Here is a 24,330-nt window from a genome sequence, read left to right as displayed (position 1 = left end):
TATACTCAGTCTTTTTATAGACTATTTTTAGGTTTAACTGCTCCATATTTGTTTATCCCTTCAAGGAAAAACTACTTGGTCTACTATGTGCCAAGCAACTTGAATACAAAGACAAAAATATTTACCACAGTCTAAATAAGATAAACAGCTAAAATACAAAATGATTTGTGCTATAAATAGAAGTATCAAATAAGTGTTAGGGAAGCTTACAGGAGACAGAATGCCAGGAAAGGCTTCCCAGAAGAGGGTGACGCTTGAACTGAGAAAATGTCACAGAAAATACACGGTTCACATCTCAGTGTTTAAACTACTACTCCTCTGCTCTTATGCACTAGTTTTGTTTTTGCTTCGTCATCTAAACAAGAGCAAAGTGATGATCTGACCAATGTAAATAGACCAAAGTGGCAACTTTCAATTCAATTTCATCCAATCTTAATGAAGAGTCAAAAAATAATTCTATCAAAGTATTTCCCAGTACCTCCAATTTGTCCACGTTGTTTTTTTTTAATATGCTAACTTCTTCCTCCAAGTAAACATACCATCTGTCACCCAGTTAACCAGCACTTTTCTGAATTTATAAGACTGTCAGATCATGATCACTGCTCTTTTCTTTCTTCCAGTTAGTTTCCTCTTCCGAACACAGTTTCATTTTCTCATCTTACTCTACTACAATACTTTGAATTCTGTACCAGAAAGGAACCATGAGTTCCGAGGTACCAGAACTACAAAATAACTGCTGCCTCTCTTTCTAAGCCTTGTCTATATTTCTTGCTTTCTATTCCAATGCTTCTGTGAGTCACTAACTGGACTCTCTTCTGAGTCCCCAGCAGCTGATACAAATAAAAATTTCAGATTTGAAACAGGAAGCTAGCCAAAGACATGTATGTAGTCTTTATCGATTCGTTTCCAATACGTTACATCATTGACATTCTTTAACCAACTTTTGAGTTCTCATAGTTTAGGTTAGGGTACCGCATATGAAGCTTCTGCCTTACTATGAACAGACGTGGTAGCAACCAGAAGGGAAACGCTACTGAAGACTGCTGCCAACTACCGAATGCCCCCCCACCCCTGCCGCCAATAATGGGAGGCTGGAACACCCAAGGAGGGTGATACACGAGAATATTTTCTAGACTGAGTCAGATCTGGTATTCACTAATCCCGTCCCTTCTCTGGGCCTCAGTTTCTCCATCTATAAAACTTGCTAGTGACGTACCGTAGGAGGATTGGCTTAATTTCTAAGGTCCTTCCGGCTATAGTAATCCAGATATCCCATCTTTCTCATCTAGTCTTACAAAGAACACGTGGGAGGGCAAAAAAAATAACCTTTTACTCCACTAAACCGACCTTAATTTTCAGATATTGTTTTAAAAAGCTAACAAACTCCTGACCCACCCACCCTAAACCTCGGGCAAACCTTGGCAAGCCGTGAAGTAGCCAAGACAAATTGAAGCCCATCCCGCCCATCCCACACTACGGTCAAGAAAGTGCTGGGGAGACCCTTGTCAGGGAGTTAAGACACGGCCCCCGCAGAGGGCCCGCCCACCTAATCACAGCCAGGCAAATGAATGAGTACCACCAGATACACGGACGCTCCTCCAGCGCAGGCTGCAACTGGAGACCCCGGGGCCCATACTCCACCGATATCGATTCCCTCCCAGCGCCTGAGGAGCCCGGCCTTGGGGCCGCCGGGTCGCGGGCCCCGCCCCCTCCCTCAGGGCAGTAGGTGCGCGCCGGGGCGCGAGACTTCGGCGAGGAGGCCTGGGACGCCCCGCGCACCCGCCCGCCCTGAGGAGAGGAGGAGCCTGTCGGTCCCGGGCCGCCACCGCCCCAGCTCCCGACTTACCGCGGTGCGGTGGGGGAAGGGAGGTGTCAGGAGTGAAGGCCTAGGCCCGTCCACCACCCGCCGCTCAGAGAGCAGCGCGCGGCCGCCACGAAACCGTCGCCGCCGCTACCACCACCGCCACGGACCGCCGCTTCGGGCGCAGCGCGCAGAGGGCCCGACTGCGTCACACGCCGCCCGCCGTCAGAGGCTCGCTCCCGACGCTCCGCCCTCGCTGTCTGAGCATTGGCAGAAGCCGCCGCCACTCTAGGCCCGCCCTGTTATTCATTGGGCAACGAGTCTTTTGAAACCGAACGTGAGGGCGGTCTTCGGGAGAAAAGGAGAGGGGGAAGAGGAGGGACAGAGGAGTTACGGGGAGGAGCGGGGAAGGGCGATGGGAGGGACATGGAGTCCCGCCCCTCTCTGCCGAGATTGGCTGGAGGAGTCGTGACGTCATACAGGGCCCCCCTCGAAGTGGGCTTGTGAGTGGCTGCGTGGGGGTGCATCGGGCGGGGTGTGGGAGAAGAGAGGTGACGCTATACAGAGGTTCCTCCCCCTTCCTTGGAGCCGAGACAGTCGGGCTGCTGAAGCTCGGGCCAATCAGAGGGGAGGCTCCAACGATGGCATGGTAACTATTCTACCCTTTCCTTGCCCCAGTCCGCGGGCGGTGATGGGAAGGCTTCCCCGTAGTCCTGCCCGCACTTCCTGGCCAGACCACGTGCGGAGCTGGAGGGCCCTCCTGGGAGGTCTGTCTCTCCGTGTAGCTTGCCTGCAGCTGCTACGAGGCCCCAAAACCTGGCCTCCTGGTCTCCCAACCCATGCCGGCCTCATCACAACCTTTCCTTCTTTGAATCTCTCTAATGTACGCTATGAGCATGCCGTGAGGGAATGGCTCAACATAGGATTTGTTACAAATGAGGGTTCTTGGAACTTCTTTCCCACCTGCACTTTAGGAACTCCTATTTGTCTTAAAGGCCTGGTTCAAATGTTCCTGCCTTCTCTGGGATACATTCCCGGATCTCTCTGAGGGAGTTTGGCTAATGCTTGGGCAGGCCTCTGTTACAGCCTTGTCACTTTGTATCCTATTATTTTCCTGTCTTCTGTGCTCAGGCTCTTAGAAGTCAGAGCTGCGTTTTATTCATTGGGGTTTCTTTCTCCCGTGGCCTAGCCCAGGACAGACGCTTGATATTACAAGGGAGAAGGTTGAGCATGTTCTAGAAACTAGACCTAGTGACTGAGGGTCCCATGCAGAATAGCAGGGACTGTGCTCAGAAAGCAAAACCTATTCAGACTACCTCTCCACCACCACTTTTTCCTGGAACATCAACACAGAATTGAAGTGGGCTCTGCCCAAAAGTAGATAAATTTAAATCCCTCTGAGTGTTCAGTGGTAGCGAGGGATTACAAATAATTGACTAATTTGTCCAAAAGTGGAATGCTTGTAAAGATGAAATAAGATAACAGTAGAAATCTGATACATTGTAGGTGCTCAGTAGATGCTCAGAGGAAGAAACAAATAAATATGTAGATGGTCAAATAGTAAAGCTAGTTTAAACATCTGACTCCAGCCACATTCCCCCCACTCCTGCATCCAAATATCCCTCTGCTTCATCCTCCCTTTCCTGTGTTCTACATTGGAAAGTCATTAGTTCTCCCTGGATAGTTTACTATAGCTTCCTCACTGACCTACAGAACATTTGATTTCTCACCCTCCAATCCTGAAACCCAAATATGATTAAACCTCTCCTCCACTTATTTATTCTGGTGACCCTAAGCCCAGGCACAAAGTATAGGTGCACATTAAATGTTTGATGAATGGATGAATGACTTTCTTAAGTAGAATAGTCGTAGAAGTGTGAGACTTTTTTTTTTTTAATTTTTTTTTTCAACGTTTATTTATTTTTGGGACAGAGAGAGACAGAGCATGAACGGGGGAGGGGCAGAGAGAGAGGGAGACACAGAATCGGAAACAGGCTCCAGGCTCTGTGCCATCAGCCCAGAGCCCGACGCGGGGCTCGAACTCACGGACCGCGGACCGCGAGATCATGACCTGGCTGAAGTCGGACGCTTAACCGACTGCGCCACCCAGGCGCCCCAGTGAGACTTTTGAGTTAGGAAACCCTGAGTTTAAACCTGATCCCAACCATTTATTAGCTATGTCAACTTGGGCAAATTTTTAACCCCTAAGCCTCAGTTTCCTTGTGTGTAAAATGAGGGTAACAACTGTAATTGCCTTTAAGGTTATCGAGAGAATTAAATGAGAGAAAGCATTTAGTATGGTACCCAGTATACAGTAAGCCCTCAATAAATGATAATTATTCCTATTCTTTAAAAATGTCAAGGAATTCCCATTCTAACTATTCTAAGACATTGATTCTGACACAGAAATGGCTCCCAGAAATATGTTTTAAGTGATTAATTAAGTAAATACATTCAGGTCAAAGTGCTGGCAGGTATTCAGGAGCTGAGATCCTTAAGTAGGATCCTACATACTTGTGGGAAGACTGGAGGAAGAGACATTAGATGAGGAGTGTGGCAGGGAGCAATTTCCTATGACCATGGTCATTTCTAAATAGAAGGACCTCTTGTTAGATACTCTGGTAGGCATGTGGCCCACATGCTCATCATTCCCAGGTACTTCTGCCCTCGGAAGGACTTTGTGGACCACATACTCTCACTCTGTCTAATTCTCATAACCCCCTTCTAGTCTCTTCATTCCTTCTTCACCTCTAAAGAAAAGAAGTTTGGTGCATGCTCACAAAAACTTGCTGAGCCAAACCCTCTCTTGGGCTTCAGGAGCCCAAGAAGTCCACAGCTTAACACTCTGCTCTGGCCCAGAGAGACAAAGCAAAGGAAAGTCCAGCTTTCCTGGGAAACCCCAGTCTCTCACATACATACTCTGAGAACTCACCCTATGCAGCTTTGAAGGATTGGTGCTCAGAGTGGAGACAGGACCCATAAGGATTGCAGAATCGGGGAAGGGCAAGAGACTTCCTTTTAGAGTGAGGGCCTAGGGGCGCCTGGGTGGCGCAGTCGGTTAAGCGTCCGACTTCAGCCAGGTCACGATCTCATGGTCCGTGAGTTTGAGCCCCGCGTCAGGCTCTGGGCTGATGGCTCTGGGCTGATGGCTCGGAGCCTGGAGCCTGTTTCCGATTCTGTGTCTCCCTCTCTCTCTGCCCCTCCCCCGTTCATGCTCTGTCTTTCTTTCTGTCCCAAAAATAAAATAAACGTTGAAAAAAAAAATTTAGAGTGAGGGCCTAGATTTCTTTCTTTTTTTTTTTTTAATGTTTTTAAATGTTGACTTATTTTTGAGAGAGAGAGCGAGAGAGCATGAGCAGGGGAGGGGCAGAGAGAGGGAGAGAGAGAGGGAGGGAGACACAGAATCCAAAGCAGGCTCCAGGCTGTGCTGACAGCTCAGATACGGGACTCAAGCTCACGAACCATGAGATTGTGACCTGAGCCGAAGTTCGAAGCTCAACCGACTGAGCCACCCAGGCGCCCCCTAATGGTTTAGATTTCTTAGGTGGTGCGTAGGAAAGAGTGACAGAGTTGGAGTCAAACAGCTAAGTTTAAGTACCAGACTTCCTACTTTTTAGACCTTGCACAAATTATTTAACTGTTCTGTGACCCAGTTTTCTTGTCTATGAAAAGGCACAAAAATTCCCATGTTGTAAAGTGATTGTAAATGTCAAATAAGGGAATTTGCAATGGACTGGGCACATGTTTGACACACAGTAAGCACCCAGTAAATGTTGATTTCCTTCCTCTTTTTCTACAACTGAAGGGAGGAATGATGTTTATAAATAGCATATAATTAGATTTTTATAAATCTTATGTGAATACCTTTGACTTTAAACTAGAGCATTTAGTCTATTACACTTAACGAATTTATTGGTATATTCAGAATTTAATCTAACATTTTCTATTTGTCCTACTGTTCTGTTTCTGGGTTTTTTCCTTAATTTGTTTTTCATTTTAGTTTTTTTGTAATAATAACCTCCATTTTTTGAGGTGCAGTCCTGCCAGATTGTTTTAATTGAGATATAATTCACATAATATAATATTTACCCATTTTAAGTATAGAATTCAGAGGGTTGTAGTAAAGTTGACCCTTTAACAACATGGGTTTGAAGTGTGCAGGTCCATTTATATGAGGTTTTTTTTTTCAATAAATACAGTACTGTAAATGTATTTTCTCTCCCTTATGAGTTTCTTAATAACATTATTTTCTCTAGCTTACTTTATTGTAAGACTACAGTACATAATACATACAACATACAAAATGTGTGCTAATTAACTGTTTATGTTATCAGTAAGGCTTCTGGTCAACAGTAGGCTCTTAGTAGTTAAGGTTTTGGGGAGTCAAAGTTATACATGGATTTTGGACTGTGTGGGTCTAGTGCCCCTAACCCCTGTGTTGTTCAAAGGTCAACTATATTCATGAAGTTGTGCAACTATCACTACTGTCTAATTCCAGAAGATTTTCATAACCCCAAAAAGAAATCCCAGACAATTAGCAGTCATTCCCCATTTCCCCCTTCCCCCAGCTCCTAGCAACTACTAATCTACTTTCTGTCTTGATGAATTTGCCTATCTGAACATTTTCTATAGATGGAATCATACAATATGTGGCCTTTGTGTCTGACTTCTTTCACTTAACATGTTTTCAAGGTTCATATGTGTTATAGCGTGTATCAGAATTTTATTCTGTTTTATGATAGAATAATATTCCATTTTATGGATATGCCATATTTTGTTTATACATTCATAAGCTGATGGCATTTGAGTTTCTACCTTGTGGCTACCATGAATAATGCTGCTATGGACATTTGTGTATAAGTTTTTCATGGACATATGTTTTCAGTTCTCTTGTGTTTATACCTAGGAGTAGATTTATGGGGTCCTATGGTAACTCTATATTTAACTTTTAGAGGAACTACCAGACTGTTTTCCAAAGTGGCTGTACTATTTTACATTCTTATTAGCAATAGATGAGGGTTCCAATTTCTCCTCATCCTTGCCAATACTTGCTATATTCCTTTTTTTTCAATTGTAGCCATCCTAAGGGCTATGAAGTGACATCTCATTGTGGTTTTCATATACATTTCCCTAATGATTAATGATATTGACCATCTCTTCAAGTGCTTATTTTCCATTAAATTTCTGCTTAGAAAAAAAATATGTACATATGTATTTTTTTTTTAGAGAGAGCGCGTGTGCGCACAAGTAGGAGAGAAGGGCAAAGGGAGAGAGAGAGAGAGAGAGAGAGAGAGAGAGAGGGAATCCCAGGCAGGATCCATGCTCAGTGCTGAGCCCAACATGAGGCTCAATCCCACGACCCTGAGATCATGAACTGAGCTAAAATCAAGAGTCAGCCACTCAACTGACTGAGCCACCCAGACACCCCTAAATCTCTGCTTTCTTAACATTCTTTTGGATTATTTCATTTTTCCTCCTGTACCAGCTTGGAAATTAAATTCTCTTTTTATATTATTTTAGTGATCTCCCTAGAAGTTCCCATATGCATTCCTAAGTGTGCTATTAATCAATACCTTTATGGTACAGTTTGCCAAGATGGAGGAAAAAAAAAAAACATCCTAGGTCGGAGGAACAGAGAGAAAAAAGATGTAGGACCAAGAAAGAGCTCAGTATATCCAGAGGTACAAACTAAGATTTCATCCTAGAAGTGATAGGGGAGCCAGAGAAAGTTGAACAATGAAGAACAAAATATACAATGAAGATTTAATTACTATTTGAGGCAGAATGGGCCTACAGCAAGATGGGTGTGCCTAGGGTGGATAGTTTAAAGTCATCCAAGGAGGATGCCTCTGCTGTGAAAAAGATCTCTAGGAAGAACAAAGAACAAACCTGGAAGACTTTCCTGAGGCTGCCCGGGAGGCAGGGTCAGAGTTTGGCCTGAAACCGGGTATCTTTAGCACTGCGTCCTTGCCTCTTTACCTATCCCTAGCCATGCTTATTCTGCCTCTACCCCTACAACAGTGGTCTTTCCTCAAAGGCTTTTCTTACAGTTCCTAAATCTCTTCTTGATACATCCAAATCCTGTCCATCCTTCAAAACCCAATTCAATTAAATCAACCCTTCAATCAAATATTTTCTGGGCTTCCTTTGTGTCTATCTCTGGCCTAAGCTGAGAGATTCAGAAATAAATGGAACAGGTGAGGGTTCCATCCTTAAATGGGTTTCCAGGAAGGAGAGGGGAACAGACACTTAACAATAATTTCACTACATTGTGGTCAGTCCTAATAAAGGTGTGATGGACTTCTAATGCTTCCTGTGGAGTGGGGAGGTGGGTGAATCATGGTGCTTAGGGAGAGATAAGGAGGAAGTTGAGCAAAGCTCATGGAAAAAATGAGCGTAGCTAGAATGTAAAATATGTGTTTGCTAGAGTAGAGGATGGCCAGATAACGAAGGATGATGAATACCACACTAAGGAATTTGCTCTTGATCCTAAATGCCATAGGGAGTTGCTAAACAATTTGCAGCAAGAGAGGCACATGATCAGATCTGTATGGTTTTTTAAAATGTTTATTTATTTATTTTGAGAGAGAGAGAGAGAGGAGAGAGAGAGAGATAGCAAGCATCAGCTGGGGAGGGACAAAGAGAGAAGGAGAGAGAGAGAATCCCAAGTAGGCTTTGTGCTGTCAGCACAGAGCCCGATGCAGGGCTCGATCTCATGAACCATGAGATCATGACCTGAGCCAAAATCAAGGGTCAGACACTTAACCGACGGAGCTACCCAGGCACCCCCAGATCTGTGTTTTAAGAAGAGCCAATGTGGCTGTAAATGGGGAGGATGATGAAGAGTTAGAAGAGCAAGGAAACCAGTGAAGCAGAGCCTCAGGAAGCTTTCCTTAACAACTACATCCCACATTCACTTTTCTTCTGCTTCCCACCTCTGTACTGCCTCCATGCTACTGCGGGCTGGAGCATCCCTGTAAATAAATGCTCAGCTTGGGGAATCTAGTATGTGTGTGTGGACAAGGGGAGTGGAGCAGTGACTGTGGCCAAAGCTGGACAATATTGGTGCTATTTCAGGCACAGGCCTCTCTGAGGTATGTCCAGGCACAAGGCAAACCAACCAGGAGGACAGGAGACACTGGAAGGTTTCAACGGCAGCAGCAGCAACTACTTGGATTACAGACAAATGCCGATTCAGCAAACACTGACTGCCCACTGAATTGAAGGCAAGACTAGAAGCTTAGATGCTTGTTCAACTTCTTTATCTGTAAAATATATTCCATCAAATTTACCTCACCAGATTATTAAGAAGATCAAATAAGAAAGTGTACATAAAGTTCCTTGCGCCTAGTAAGAACTCATTCTTCTACTTTTCCTCACGTAAATCAAGGTGATAGGCTTTGGAACTGACAGAGGAAGAAATAGAGTCAGAGAGGGTCAGTGATGGCTGAGGTCACACAGTTCAGAAAAGGCTCAGTCTTGGGGTGCCTGGGTGGCTCAGTCGGTTGAGCGTGTGACTTCAGCTCAGGTCATGATCTCGCGGTCCATGAGTTCGAGCCCCACGTTGGGCTCTGTGTGGATGGCTTGGAGCCTGGAGCCTGCTTTGGATTCTGTGTCTCCCTCTCTGCCCCTCCCCTGCTCATGCTCTGTCTCACTCTCAAAAATGAATAAATGTTAAAAAATAAATTAAAAAAAGAAAAGAAAAGGCTCAGTCAGGACAAGTTCAGACCATAGCTTCCACATCTCATCACAATAGCCAGGGTGTCTTGAGTATCTCAAGACCTGCATACCTGGCACACTGCTGTTTTACCTCACTTAATCCCCAGGACAACCTTGTGCTGTGGATATTCCTAAAACCATTTTACAGATGAGGAAACTGAGATTCAGGACTGTATGGTGAATTGCCCAAATCACCAAAGAATTAATGGCAAGATTAATGCACCTCAAGTTTCAGGCATTGGGGGTAGTCTAGAGGCACAGAGAAGGGACCCAGCCTCAAGGAATGGTATTTAGGGCCAAAGGAACAGACAAGGAATAGGGTCAGGGAATAAAGACAGGGAATAAAGGCCAGGAGCAAGCATCTGTATGTTGGAGGTAGACAAAGAAGATGACACAAAGCCCTGAAGTAGAAAACCTACATCTAATCGTTGAAACTAAAAGGAGGTGGTTCTTTTAGTACAGTTTTACTAATTGTTCATTTTCCCTGGGACCCTAAAGCACAGGGTGGAGAGGAGTTCAAAGTCACTAGAATAGGACATTGTCCCGCCAGACTTGGAGCCTCCAGGAGTGAGTTATCTCTGGGTCTGCCACCATTGCCCAGTCAGGGCCTGCCACAGAAAGGGCTAGGCTGAGTGAATGAACAAGAATGAATACATGAAAAAGATCTCTGGTAAGTTAATCAAATTTGAGCCTCTGTATCCACCTGCAAAATGGTGAGTGTAGCTACCTTGTGGGATTAACATTATACAGTTGACTCTTGAACAATGCAGGGGTTAGGGGTGCTGACCCCCCCCCGCCCCCACACAGTAAAAACTCCATGTATAATTTTTGACTCCCCAAAACAACTACAAATACCCTACTGTTGACTGGAAGCTTTACCGATAACAAACTATTGATTAACACATGCTTTGTATATGTTTTATATGACATATTCTTACAATAAAGTAAGCTAGAGAAAAGAAAATGTTATTAAGAAAATCATAAGGAAGAGGGGGCACTTGGCTGGCTCGGTTGGTAGAGCATGTGACTCGATCTTGGGGTTGTGAGTTGGAGCCCCACATTGGGTGTGGAGCCTACTTTAAAAAACAATTTTTTTTTTCTTAAAACCATAAGGGAGAAAATATACATTTATAGTACTGTGCTGTATCAAAAAATCCACGTGTAAGTGGACACGTGCTGTTCAAACCCGGGTTGTTCCAGGGTCAACTATATAGGGAGGGATTAAGGGAATGACCTCAGGTGCGGGACTCCAATCCTGTTTCTGACATTTATAGCTGTGTGAATAGGTAACATACCTTTTCTAAAACAGGGATGTTAATAGTATCCATCTCATGGAGTTTTTATAAGGATCAAATGGGATAATGCATAAAAAATAGAAAAGTGCCTGGAAAACAGAGGGTGCTCAAAATGTGCTATTACTGTGGGGATATATGACTAGGAAAACTGTGATGGTAACTACGTCTAGGTCAGAGGTCTTCACCCCCTGCAGGTGCTCTGACAACCCCAAGAATCTTCCTCGGGTTCCTTCAGGGGTCAGTCTGGGTGGGGAGGGAACCCTGTGGGCTGGGTTGGTTTCTGCGGATCAACCCTCTCGTGGTGGGGCAGACCCAGGACTGGGGAAAGGAGAGCCTTGCTCTGTTATGTCAGGACAGGGCGCCCTCTCCTGATCAAAGCCGGGAACAGCTCTGGCCCCGAGTTTTTGGGGTGGGCCTCCCTGATCTCTCTACCTATAACGTGCTCTTCCCTTTGCTGAATGCCGGGAATCGGCTATGGGGAGCAAAGTTAGGGGGAGGGGCGCTGAGGCTGGGGCAAAACTGTTTTAATGTTTCAGAAGGGCGAGGCCGGATAATTCGGCTAGAATGGGGACGTGGGCAGGAGACACCGAGACTAGAAAATTAGAGAATTCGGGGCTTGTTGAACCAATTTTATGTTCTTTCAACAGGTGATGGAACGCCGCTGAGAGGTAAGGTGACAAGGTGGCTTATCCAACGTGTCAAACCCAGGGGTCCAGGGCTCTTCCGGCTGCCCCCACGCAACAGGAATTAGTGGGACAGACCAGAGCTAGAGAGGCATGGCACAAGGGGACACCGGATCAAGGCGGAGAGCCAAGGGTCCAGGTCCGCAGAAGTGGGGAGGGGCCAATGGAGGATCTGGGCGCAGTTTCCTCCCCAAGCGCGCTGGCCCCGCCCCCGCCGTTCCCGCTCCGGCCCGCCCCCGGCCGCTTGCCCCAGGCCGGGCCTGGGCTCCCCTCGGGTTCCCCCAGCGCCCGGCCTGCGCCGGCGCGGCCTCCTCGCCGCCACAGCCTGGGTGAGTATGGGGATGGGTGTGACGGATCGCGGGGCAACCCCACTTGGGGGAGCTCCGCCACGAGGTCCAGCTTTCTCACCGCCCAGCCCCAAGGTGCTGGTGCTTGCCCAGGATCTGCTGCTGTCCCGACTTCTGAACTAACCCTTTACCCCTACTGCTCTCCCACATGGTGCTGGCTGTGCACTGGTTGAGCTCTCCTTCATTCTCCAGGGTCTGCTGATGGGGATTTCTCTTTAGGTGCCAGGGATGTAGGTGTTGGGCGTCTCTGGAACCCGATAGAGTAATTTCAAATTACACCTCTTCCATTTATTAGCCTGTGACCTTGGGCAAGTGTTTTTAACCTCCTTGAGCCTCAGTTTCCTGTTCTGTAAAATGGAAATACACAGGCTATATAGGGCCTGCCTCGTAGAATTATAGTGAGGGTTAAAAGAAACAATGTATGTGGAGCACTAAGCAGGGTGCCTCATACTCAGAAGGTACCCAGTAAGTATGGATTCTGGCTGGAGGCTGAGAAGATCTCTGGGACCTTTGGAGATAAGGTAGGGGTACTCCTAAGAAAGCAGTTTCCAGCTAAGTAGTACGTATGAAGAAGTTAGAGATGACTGGGACTGAAGAGCTGCTCTTTAGGTAGTGAGCTCCCTGTCCTGAGGCCTGGAGAAGTAAAATGACCATGTTGGAATGGCCATATTAGTAATCTAAACCACATGATCTTCATGTTGCACAACTGTGGAAAAAGACCCAGAGTGGTTAGATGACTTGCCCAAGGTCACACAGCTAAAAGAGGAGCCAGGCATACCTCCAAGCAGTGGAACAGATTGTTCCTCCAACTTCTTTACCCACCCCCTGCCTCAAGCAGTGCCTATTCATTCCCTGAGGATCTGTTCTTCAGTTTGGGCATCCCAGTGGTTCCCGAGGCTTCTAAAGCCACTGGCTTCAGAGAGGGGACTAGTGCTGCTACAAGCACCAAATCAGGGTTTGGGCTGGGTGGGGAAGTCCTTCCCCTTCTAGGGTCTCTAGGGACTTATAGTCCATTTGGGGATGATCCAAGAAATGTGTTCAATTTGGGAGGGGCACCAGCTCCAATTCCAATTCCTCTGGGAGATCCCTGGCTCCTGAAGGCAGAAAAGAAGTTGGGCTACTGGGGCAGGCTGACTAATCAGGCCTGGAAGAGAGGCGGGTGGGGGAAGATGGAGGAGAACACAGAGGCGTATTCACCTGGTTCTGGAATGCTAGGAGGTTAGCTTCAGGTTCTTCCTGAGGGTGGGGCCAGGAAGAGTTGGGACTTGATCTGGCAAGACCTTTGAGTCCATAAGGGCGGGTTCTTTATGAATCTGGAGCCAGCCCTAGTTTGGCCACAAGAAGCCTAAGTTCCAAGGATGGCTTTCTGTCAGGCTCAGCATCTGGCTTTGAGGAAGGGCCTTTCTCTCTCTGCATCTTGGTTTCTCTGCCTTTGCAATGGGGACAGGATTCACTGACTCATCTATATAGGATTTGATTTACCTTTCTTTCTCTAATGACAGGTGCCCCTTCTCTCTCCCCTCCTAATCTGATCTAACCTGACCTTTCTACCCAGAGGTCTGTCCCAGAGACGAAGGGGTCAAAGAAGGCTGGGGCTGCAGTTTGTGACCCTGTGGGCCCTACATCTCCCCACTGCTGGCTCTCCCTTCTAGTTGTTGTGCGACCCTGAGCAGGTTCTTGTTCCTCTCTTAGCCTCAATTTCCCCTCTGTGCACTTAGGGAGGCTGGGCTAGGATTGCTGGTGTATACCTGGTTATTATAGTTCTTAACCTTAGTATCCTCATCTCAGCAGGGAGTCAACAGTTCTCAGGAGCTTTTACTTCATATCTGGAGGGGGATGGACAGGCCCCATGGGTTCTGGGAAGCCTCCAGAAGCTGACCAGGCAGCTCTTTCCAGCAAACAGCAAGCCCAGGCTAGCACCAGGCCTGATTCTGCAAAGCCTTTCATCCTCAGAGCACATGAGGCAGCAGGTGGGGACGAGCAGGGGGTCAGGGTTCTACTGGCTTCCATGGAGCCCTTGCTGCTGTGCACTGTGGTGCAGACACACAGAGCCTGGGAAGGGACCGAAGGTACAGAAGGCCCTGGGCCAGTGGGTGAAGCAGGGAGAACTGAAGTCTAGAGGCTCAAAGGCCTGTGAAAGAAGGTGGACTATTCTGTTCACTGGGAGGTTTTAGGGTTGGTTCCTGAAACAAGAGAGACCAGTTAAACCAGCTCCTGTTGTCATAGACCTGTAAAGCCAGGTATAGGGGAGAAGAAACTCTCCCAATCTATTCAGGCTTCATTTTAGCACAGATTTGCTTCATTGTCTTTCCTCTGAAATTGAGGGTGAATGTCCTCTTGGGATTCTGAGTCAATCGTCCCCATCCAGGGCAGGAACTGTCCAAGTTTAGGGGCTAGATGGCTTTCTTCTCAGACCCTCCATCCCATGGCTCAGCTAAGCTGAGGACTCAGCACAAGGGCTGGCTTTACCACAGAGTCCCAGCCTTGCTGCCTTGGGCCTTGACAGCATACTACTCCATCCCCAGGTCTGACAAGATGTACCAGGTCCCACTGCCACTGGACCGGGATGGGACCCTGGTCCGCCTCCGCTTCACCCTGGTGGCCCTGGTCACAGTCTGCTGTCCACTTGTCGCCTTCCTCTTCTGCATCCTCTGGTCCCTGCTCTTCCACTTCAAGGAGACTACGGCCACACACTGTGGGGTAGGGCTTGCGAAGGGGGGGGGGGGGGTCAAGGAATATCTCATATTCAGGTCCAATTGGATCGATTTTGGATCCTGATTCTGTTGTAACAGGATTAGTGAGCTCTCCAATGAGGTCCATCAGACAAACTGGGTTGCTGGGTACCTGCAAATTGAGGTCTCAGGAATTAGCCTTCTGCCACTTTCCATGGAGGTCATTAGGGCCTGGAGTCATTGAAATTGGGCAGCCCCAGAATTCAATCCTTACTTCATAGAGGGGCAGATTCAAGAGCCCCCGGGTTTCGTGGGGGATGGAGAGAGAACAGGACTGGGCTAGAGGGTGCTGGGGCCTCTTAGTGTGGCACTGTGGGCTGTGCCTGTCTCTGTGAGAATGTGATTATGTATGCATCTGTGTGACTGTAAGGGACGTGGCTGTATGTGTCTGGGAGAGACCATATCTGTGTGTGTCTGGATGGGGGCCTGATGATGTGTGTATATATGTGTTCATGGCCTATGTTCCCCAGGTAGGCATGTGCCCTCTGAGCAGGGATATGGTGTGCTGGGCCAGGAGGAAAGATGTGAGTTTCCTCTGTAATGTTTCGGGGTAAAGAGGGTCAGACCTGTGTTGACCTCTGTTACACTCCTAATTTCATCCACTGACTCTGTATTACCTGAGACACAGAGACTGAGCCTCAGCTTCCCATGTCTTAAAATGGGGTTGGCAATTCCCATCCTCCTTCTCAGGAGTAGTGTAGAGCTCCAGATAGGGGAAGGATAGGAAGGTGGTTTGGGAAGTGTGAAGGGTGAGGAGCAGAAGGAGTAGGAGGAAAAGAGATTGTAAGGTTGGAAGGCAGGGCAGGAGAGGAAGAGCCCATGGGCTCTAGGTGGAAAGGAGGCAGGGCCTGGACATGGACCCTTGGAAGAGCATCAGAGAGAGCTCTGAAAGCCCCCAATCAGCTCAGCTTCCTGCCTCCCTATAAAGAGCATTTGCTCCAGAAATAGGACTATGATTAGAAGTGGGGTCTGAATGGCAGTATGGAGTGGGGCCTACTTCTTTTGTTCTTATGACTGGAAGTTTTCTCTCTCCTTGCTTTATCGATGGGTAGATGTTGGCCTTGAGCGGTAGGCAGCCAGTCTTATGAGACCCAGGGCTGGGAGCTATCAGAAAGAATAGGACTGGACAAAAAGGGGCTGACCAGGTGATCTTGAGGGGGAGGATCGAAAAGGATCCAAACAATGGCTTTTCTTGACCAAGTTTTCACCTTAGATAATGCATCAAATGTTTCTCTCACCTGGTCAACTCCTTTGTATCCTGCAAAACCCTTCTCAAATGTCTCCTCCTTTGAAAAATGTTCCCTAGCCTCCTTGGGGAAGACTTAATCACTCTCTCCTCTGGGTGCCCACAGTTCCCTGTTTTATCTTTCATACAGTTCTATCATATCATATTTGTATCTCTGTTCCCCATCAGACCAGGAGCTTCTTCAAGGTGGGCACTACATCTGAATCAGGAAGAATTGGTTGAATAAATGAATAGGACCCCCTCCCCCCTGCATCAGCCCAGTGCCCTTTGAAAAGGAAGCCTGAGACCAAGTCTTAGTCCATGCAGAAAATTATATTTGTAAGGCATATGGAATTAAATGGAATAGGCTGTTTGCTTTGCCCCTCATGGCTGGCTCCTGAGGGCTAATGGGATCAGTAAGCCAGCATATCTGGCATACCTATAACCCATTCTTGACATACTAGTTAGGGATCCTAAGGCATAGGTAGTTGCAGGAGGGATACCTGACCACTCTGGGGCAGGACTGAGCTTAGGGACCCAGGTGGTATTTTGTCCCCACTCTCTGGGACTACCATGTTGGAGCCACCTTGGGGCAGCCCAGGTGAATATATATGCTCTGAATTTCTCACCTGGAGTATTCTAGAAATGGCCAACCCTAGGAATAAAAAAAAGTAACCTTACTCTAACACATCTGTAATTTAGATGACTCTGTGTTTGCTTGCATATCTCCAGTGATGGGGAGCTTCCTTCCTCTCCAGGCAGCCTATTCTAAGGAAGCTTAGTAACTAACAATTAGCAAGCTCTTTCTTGTAGTGGACATGACATTCTCTTTTTGGTGAATCTTTGCCTTTGCACTGGCTCTGCTTTGGGAGCCTGAGAGCTACTCTCTCTCCTCCTGGCATCAAGCCAGCCCTACAGAGGTGGGATGGCAGTAATGGGGGTAGGGGTCCCCGAGTTTAGTCTTATTAGGTAGCATATTTCCAGTTCTTTCAGGCAACCCTCACAGGACGTGCGCCCCTAGACTTGGCCCAGTCGGTCACTATTCTCTTCATATGAGGCCCTGATCTGGGCATAGGTCTTCATATGGCCTGGGTAGCACAGAGAAAAGTAGTACCGTTGCATTCCTATTACTGGCTGTTAGACCCCTATTAAGGCATCTTGAGCTGAGTTAGCTGTTTCTGCACAGGTCCAGACTGGACACTGATAACCTCATATTTAGGCCCGTCCAGATCTGTCTTGGATCCTGAATGTATTGTTCTAAGATTAGCTAGCTCTCCAATGAGGCCCAACAGACATACTCCTGCTTCAACAGAAAGGGGTGAAATCCTATTTTGCTTTCTCCCTTTTCTTTCCCTGAAAACTGCCTGGATCCCAGGATACAACTCTCAAAAGGGTCCCCACCCCCATCCATGACAAGGAAGCTGTTGTGGGCTGACTTTAGCCACTATCACTCTTACCTTTGCAGAGTGTTCCAGGGTTTATGATATGGTCTTGTTTGTCCTGGGAGGGCTGTGTGCTTGGGCAGGCGTGGAGATCTGAGCTCTGTGGGCGGGAGGGCAGGCCCTGGAGAGCTAGGGGTGGGACCCTCCAGTCTTAGAATAGTTTCAGTCTGGCTAGAACTCTCAACCCAAGCCCCGGATCCTTCAGCACCCAGTGTGAGTGTTGCTCAGTTCGCGCCCCCTCCCCCATTTCCTTGATGCTGAGCTGGACTAGTGAACTAGGGCTCCCTTAATCGTGGGTGGTATGAGTCCCAAGGGATGTTTGGTCCTAGGCGTTTGAATACAAAGCCTTTCTGTCTGCCCCCCAGAAGGGAACCCATCTCACAAGTCATGGTAGTTGGGGCAGTCAGGGGTGGGAAGAGGGACTTCTCTGCCTAGCAGGAGAAGGGAGTGGAAGAAGCTAGCTCCCTTGGTTTGGGTCTGTCCTTGCTGGGTCTGGCCCAGCACAATAGGCTCAAGCTGAGTGGAGAAGGTTCCCGTGACCCTCAGATTCCCATAAACTTTGGATTGGGTGACATGGTCTTCTTAGAGAGGAAGGAGAAGCCTCTGCAGGGACCCTGGTATCTTGAGATGATGGTACTGTTGACCTGAGGCTTGGATCATTCTGAGCCTGGGGGTGGGCTGGTTGGCAGCCTGTGGTCCCATTGAAATAGGTTCTGGGCACTCCCACTGTTCCTGGTTGAACTTGGGTGAAGAGGAGGAATGTGGTCAGACAGGGTCAGTGGGAGGGCTTGGACCAGTCTGAGCCAAGGGTCCTTTGTCTAGGTTATGTGACCTGAAGAAAGCCTTGACTTGGGAGCTTTAATCTGTCAAGTGGCTAAAATCTTAGTCCTAATGTTCTATGGAACAGAAGTAATAACCTTTCTACCTCTGATCCTTCTGAGTTGGGTGTGAGAGTCTTGAGATTGAAGTGGCCCATCAAACTCCCATGTCCAGGCCACTGGGAGCCTCTATTCTCCAGGTTCTTTAAGAGGTGGACCTATAGGACCATTGTGCCAAAGGGATTCCTAAGAGCTGACCCTGCCTGACTCAGCTGCTCCCGCCCCATCTCTCTCTGTACCTCCTTACCTTCTGCACTGCTTTCCATTTCCCTTTATGCTCTTTCTACTCTGGCTCTTCCCTATAGAGGGAGCCAGCTCTGGAAAAGGCTCCACTTCCCGAGGCCCAGGTGTCCCACCAGGCCCCAAGTTGTGTCCCTCGCCCTGCCTGGGCACCACTCCCTACAGGATGTTCTCTGCGGCCTCCCAGCCCTTGGATCCAGATGGGACTGTGTTCCGGCTCCGCTTCACGGCCATGATCTGGTGGGTCATCACTTTCCCCATGTTCGGCTTCTTCTTCTGCATCATCTGGTCCCTGGTGTTCCACTTTGAGTACACGGTGGCCACTGACTGTGGGGTGAGTGCCAGGCTCCCCCGCACCTGGGTCAGGGCCAGGTCAGGAGATGGCAGTAAGAGTGGAATCAGAGAGTAAGAGAGAAGGCGGGGGGTCAGAGAAAGGGGAAAGGGATAAAGGGATGGTGGGGGGCAAGTCAGAGTTGTGGGAATTTGTGGGGAGAGACTCAGGGAGAGTGGAGTCACAGTCTTCCGAGAGTAGAAGATTACAGAGAGTGCCAGGGAGCAGAGGGGAAAGGGGAAGGGAAGGGAGGGCAGTAGGCAAGAGAGGTCATGAGAGGGAGGAGGAAGCTGAAGAAAGACCAGACTGGAAAGGAAGCCAGGACTGGGGAGTTAGACTGGGCCAGGAGCCAGGAGAGGTCATAAGTGGCTTTAACCCAGACTGGGGACATGGCCTGAGAACACCCCCAGCCCTGCCCTGGAATATTCAGGCTTGGTTTCTCCCCTGGCAGCCTTGGGCCCCCTAACCTGTGTCCACTCAGGACTCTGCCAGCTAGAAACCCAGATGGGCTCCCTGCCTCCAAGAGCAGTCCACCAGGCCTTTCCTGAGGGCCTAGGGGTGGAGGTTCTGTGTCAGAAGGATGGAACTGAACATGGACTTGCCCTTAGCCTCTCATCTTACATGACACAGTCCTAGACACAGACAGTCACAGCACAGTGAAATGGGACTCCTATTGTGATAAAGGGGAACATAAGGAATGAAGGGGAGCATAGGGATCACAGGGCCCAGAAGAAGCACTTAATCCAGCCTAGGTGTTGGGGAAGACTTCCTTCCTGGACCAGGGGGCATTTCTGCTATGGGGGTAAAGAAGGATCTTTGTGAATGCCAGGCTGACAACTTTTGATTTTATCCAGAGGGCAGTGGTGAGCTTTGGAAAGATTTTAAGCAGGAAAGGGACACGATCAGATTTATGCTTTAGAAGATCATTCTGGCTCCTGAGTGGAGAACAGATTTAAGGGCAGGGGGCAAGAGTAGGGAGATAAGTGAGGAGGCTAGTGCAAATAGATCATGTTACTGGGAAGACCAGAGCTAAAATAGGGACTATGAAAGTAGAGAGGCAGGGATGGAGTCCAGAGAAGAGTAGCAGGTTGAATTGATAGGAATGGGAGGTCTTGTTCAGTTGGCAAGGGATGGGGGCAGTAGATAGCAAAGTCATCCGTAAGTTTGGGGGACTTTTATCAAAGAAATGAATCTCAATTGGTGAAATCTGAGGTGCTTTGATAGGGAATTTTTTGGACCTTCACCCTTTATACCATGTGACTTTCTGATCTACCGCCCTGCCACAGGTCCACTGAGCCACATCCTCTAGGATGTAGAGGGTTTCTGTTCTTGGGGAAAGGGGTTATGTCCCCACTTCAGTACCCTTAGCTCTGAGCTCATGGGGAGATTTGGGGTGAGCTGGGCACCTGGTCTCTGATAGCTCCTGATGTTGCTGGCATAGTTGGTGAGTGGAGAACTTGTGTGCTTGGGATGGGGGAACATAAATGAATATCTATACTGATTATGCATGTGTGTGCATGCGTGCATGTATATTTGTGTGTGTGGGTGGGGGTAAGAGGAAATCCCTGCTCTCAGCATCCTATCTCCACCCCTAATCTGAGAGGAGCTTATGAGGATGACACCAGTAGCCACAGGGCCCTAAATCTCCCTTCTTCCTGTGGTGTCCTCCCAGATTTTTGCCATCTCTACCATTTACCTGTTTCCCAGCATCAGTTAGGGCTCTGGGCTCTCCCAGCCAAGCTTTAGAAAGCTCATGCTGGAGGAAACAAACAGACAGACAAAAAGCTCATGCTGGTCCTGCTCTCCTTAAAGTAGCTGGGATGGGGACAGGAGTTTTCAGAATGAATATTCTAGGAAACAGAGGCAGCACTCCCACTAACCTTACTTAGGGGACCTGCCCAGAGGGGTAGAAAAGTAAGGAGGCTTGGAGGGCTCAGAAGTCTCTGTTGAAGTTACAGTTCTTGCCTGTCACTCCCATGCAGGCTTCCCATGTTCAATAACCACATAGCTCACCAGCTATTTGCAGGCTTTTCAGGGAAGTTTGTCTTCTGAAAGCCATAACTCGTACCTGCTGTGTGCTAAACACTGCAGATGCTCTGCATACATCATATTTAATATTCACAATCATCCTGCAAGGTAGGTGGTAGTGTCCCTATTTTGCCAACAAGGAAATTAAAGTTCAGAGAGGTGAAGTGACCTTGAGTAGGTTAATAAAGGCAGAGATGGGATGCAGACCCTGGTTTGTGTGGCTCCAAAGCCTCCATGCTGTCTCTTTACTGATTACTCAGAGTGAGTATCTGAGCCTGGTCTCAAGCTACATGGTATCTCAAGCCATGGCCTTGGGAGCGGCACCCTATCAGAGAGCTCTACACTTAGCTTCCTTTGGTAGTGCTGAGGGGAATCTATCTCCTTTTCTGTGAAGGCTGCGAAGCCCCTGGCTGGCGTTACCCCAGGCCCACCTCTGCCCTGTGAGCTGCGTCCACCATTGCCTATGTTCCCAGCATTGATCCATCAGTATCACCATTAGGAGAAAGGAGGGGATCTTCTAGAACTCCATCTCTGAAGACTGGTCCTGCTATAGTCACAGCACGGTCATTCCTTCTCTGGGTCCCTGGGCTCTGGCACTGCTCTGGTTCTTGCTGACAGTCTAAAAAAGTCCACAGAAAGCGAGTGCCACGGACTGGTAGCTTCCAGTACTGGAATCCTTTAGAAATGCAGATTCTCAGATTCCAGACCCCCAACATCCTCACACAATCCCTGGTTAGTTGTACGCATGTTAAAGGTAGAAGCACTGCTCCAGACCCTGGAGTCTGAGAGATCCTCCTCCTCTCCCTGGCTTTCCTGTCCCCATCTAGACTGTTCTTCCCTCATCCTCTCACCCTCTCACACGAGCAACACACCAGTCCTCGCAGCTGTGTGTTATCTCCTCCTCCTTCCTCAACCGTGAAGAATAGTGCTCCAGTTCCTGAAGGAATAAGGAATTCTAGGCTTTGAGAAAGATGAATGGGAGGGATGCACAAGAATAGGTCATTTTCTTAGACTACCCCAGGTTAGGAGCACCCACTTTCTTAAGCATGATCAGGGTGGGGGTATCCTCCTGACCCAGGTCCCCCAGGATCTCACAGTACCCTCTACCACCTTGGCACACCTGCCCAGAAGAGTTAGTAGAACTGAGAGCAGTCAAGAACAGCTCAGGTGGGCCGTGAATCCAGCACGGAAGCTCAGGTGGTCTGTGACTCATCCCTGTCCTCAGGACTGAATCTGGGGTCCTGGGCCATGGAATCTCCCATAGCTCTGTGCTATGGGCTCAGAGAGCATCTGAACCTGTCTACAGCTTCCCCAGCCATATGTAGGTTCCATGTATAGGGAGATGGAAAAGGTCCAACCAAGTCCCTGCACAAACCCCAGGCTGCTTGGGGAATGAGAACAAGCACATTGGGGGCCGGGACCTGGAAAGGGATGTCTCCCAGGAGAGCTGTCTCTCGAGGTGCCTGAAGGAGGACCTCCGGGAAAGGAAAGGGCTGGAGCGGAGCCTTCTGAGGGCCAGCGTGATTTTGATAGATGGAGAGAAGGATCTCCAGGTGGGTGGGTGGGGCTGGTGGAGGCCTGCCACCAGACTGGTCACAACTCTCTAGGTGCCCAACTACCTGCCTTCGGTGAGCTCGGCCATTGGTGGGGAGGTGCCCCAGCGCTACGTGTGGCGCTTCTGCATCGGCCTGCACTCAGCGCCCCGCTTCTTGGTGGCCTTCGCCTACTGGAACCACTACCTCAGCTGCGCGTCCCCGTGTCCTGGCTACCGCCCGCTTTGCCGCCTCAACTTTGGCCTCAACGTCGTCGAGAACCTCGCACTGCTAGTGCTCACTTACGTCTCCTCTTCCGAGGACTTCAGTGGGTGTCCACATGAGGGAAGGAGGAGCAGGGGAAGGGTTGGGAAGGGTCGCCCCTGCGCCCTCCCTCACTCAGACCTTCAGAGGGAGGGGTTAGGATGCTTCCTGTAGTGCCCGCTCCCAACCCTCCTCTCTCCCTCCAGCCATCCACGAAAATGCTTTTATTGTGTTCATCGCCTCTTCCCTCAGTCACATGCTCCTCACCTGCATTCTCTGGCGGCTGACCAAGAAGCACACAGTAAGTCAGGAGGTACGGTCTACCCCTAGTGGGGCTCTAAGCAGCCCAGGGGAAAATCAAGGACACCCGTCCTCAGGATGCGGGTAATGGTGAGATGGGAACCAGAGTTCTAATGGGAATCCGGGCTGAGGCTGGGGCTTGGGGATGAGTGGAGGGTGATGGATTGGTCAGAATCTAGGACTGTGTTCGGGTACTAATGGAGACTGGAAAATAGAAGAGATGGAGGCTCCAAATGGTAGAATGAGGGACAGCACCCAGGCTGCAGTGGGTTAGGAACTGTGTCAGGGGTCTGTGGTCTGTAATAACTCCAGTGCCCCTCCCCCCCCCCCACCAGACACCTTTCTTCTCCCCACAGTATGTGGAGGTGTCAGATTGGGGGGTGACTCTGAGTAACTTTCATATTCCATCCTGCTGAAGTGGGAGGGGCAGGGACAGCACTGCTCCTTGGCTTCATTATACTCCCAAACGCAGGAATATGAACATGCCCATCATTCCTGCTGCCCTTGCCTGTGCCCCCTTCCAAAACCAAGGGAGGTAAGATGCAGCCCTCAGGAGTTGGGGCTAAGAGGGGAGGCTGCCCACACATATCCAACAGGCTGCAGAGTGATCAGACAGCCCATCCTCTAGGACCGCAAGTCCTACAACTGGAAACAGCGGCTTTTCGTCATCAACTTCATTTCCTTCTTCACGGCACTGGCTGTCTACTTTCGGCACAACATGTATTGTGAGGCTGGAGGTGAGGCCAGGCTGGGATCCGTATGTGGTCACAGTGGCTATGGGACAGTTATGATGTTGTCTATACTGTGCGAGATGGCAGTGGCCTTGGGGGCTAACTGTCAGTGTGTCTCTGTAGAGATGTGTGGTGGTGGCGATTTATCAAGAGGCCCCTGGGGGGCAGGGGCGGGAGTCTCACCATGCTCTGTTCTTGTGCCCTTGCAACAGTATACACCATCTTCGCCATCCTGGAGTACACCGTTGTCCTAACCAACATGGCGTTCCACATGACAGCCTGGTGGGACTTCGGGAACAAGGAGCTGCTCATTACCTCCCAGCCTGAGGAAAAGCGATTCTAAACCCTTTCTCTCCTACTAGAAAGGAGGAGGCGGTCCACTGCCCAGAAACTAGAAACAAGACACCACTCTGGCCTTCCCCACCCTGTGTCCTCTGTGGGCTGTGCTGAAGCTGGGGGAGGGGGAGGAAGGGCAGAAGGGCACAGGACAGGGTTTTAGGTAGCCCTGCTGGCTTCTCTTTTCCCTCACCCCACTTGAAGGCACAGGGACCTTCAAGCAGCATCACCCTTATCGGAGAGGCCCCAAGAAGCTGAGCTGTTAGGAGAGCTCCACCATCTGGTGCTAAAAAAAGTCCTGAGGTTTATAACCACCATCGGTTCTTGGCCTTTACATAGCCACCTCTTGCTGAGGTCAGAGACCACTGAGCAGTGGCTGCTACCTGAAAACCACAGCCATTTCTCTCCATGGGGTCATTCACTTGACTGGTGTATGTGATTATCTC

The 24,330-nt window shown here is 48.9% G+C and overlaps 2 protein-coding genes across 23 annotated transcripts in view; one reads left to right on the top strand and one right to left on the bottom strand.

Moving 5' to 3' along the window:
• Nucleotides 1-2,069, bottom strand: part of NUP98 (nucleoporin 98 and 96 precursor) — a 118,458-nt gene extending 116,389 nt beyond the window's left edge. Inside the window, exon 1 of one of the 8 annotated variants that reach the window (XM_086678170.1) lies at nt 1,847-2,069. The gene's annotated coding sequence lies outside the window, so the exon portion shown is untranslated. The remainder of the gene's footprint in view (nt 1-1,846) is intronic. The other 7 variants (XM_086678172.1, XM_086678171.1, XM_086678167.1 and 4 more) reach the window with 7 other exon arrangements.
• A 244-nt stretch (nt 2,070-2,313) lies between these two features.
• Nucleotides 2,314-23,971, top strand: PGAP2 (post-GPI attachment to proteins 2). 15 transcript variants are annotated; one of them, XM_086678182.1, is made up of 9 exons: nt 2,314-2,450; nt 11,463-11,483; nt 14,371-14,545; nt 18,428-18,602; nt 22,329-22,581; nt 22,724-22,830; nt 23,290-23,352; nt 23,446-23,554; nt 23,761-23,971. In XM_086678182.1, the coding sequence occupies exons 3-9, from the start codon at nt 14,412-14,414 to the stop codon at nt 23,889-23,891; spliced, it is 972 nt and encodes a 323-aa protein (XP_086534308.1). In that variant the 5' UTR covers nt 2,314-2,450; nt 11,463-11,483; nt 14,371-14,411; the 3' UTR covers nt 23,892-23,971. The 15 variants fall into 15 exon arrangements, with proteins under 15 accessions (XP_086534308.1, XP_086534307.1, XP_086534310.1 ...); XM_086678177.1 differs by lacking the exons at nt 2,314-2,450; nt 11,463-11,483 and adding an exon at nt 11,517-11,827 and having other exon boundaries at nt 18,528-18,602; XM_086678176.1 differs by lacking the exons at nt 2,314-2,450; nt 11,463-11,483 and adding an exon at nt 11,538-11,827.
• The last annotated feature ends 359 nt before the right edge of the window (nt 23,972-24,330 follow it).

Source organism: Puma concolor, chromosome D1 (assembly GCF_028749965.1).
Source record: "Puma concolor isolate L17-30 chromosome D1, mPumCon1.1.hap2, whole genome shotgun sequence".
Classification (NCBI taxonomy): domain Eukaryota; kingdom Metazoa; phylum Chordata; class Mammalia; order Carnivora; family Felidae; genus Puma; species Puma concolor.
Note: the sequence above shows the minus strand (reverse complement) of the source record. Positions and strands in the feature narration are given on the sequence as shown.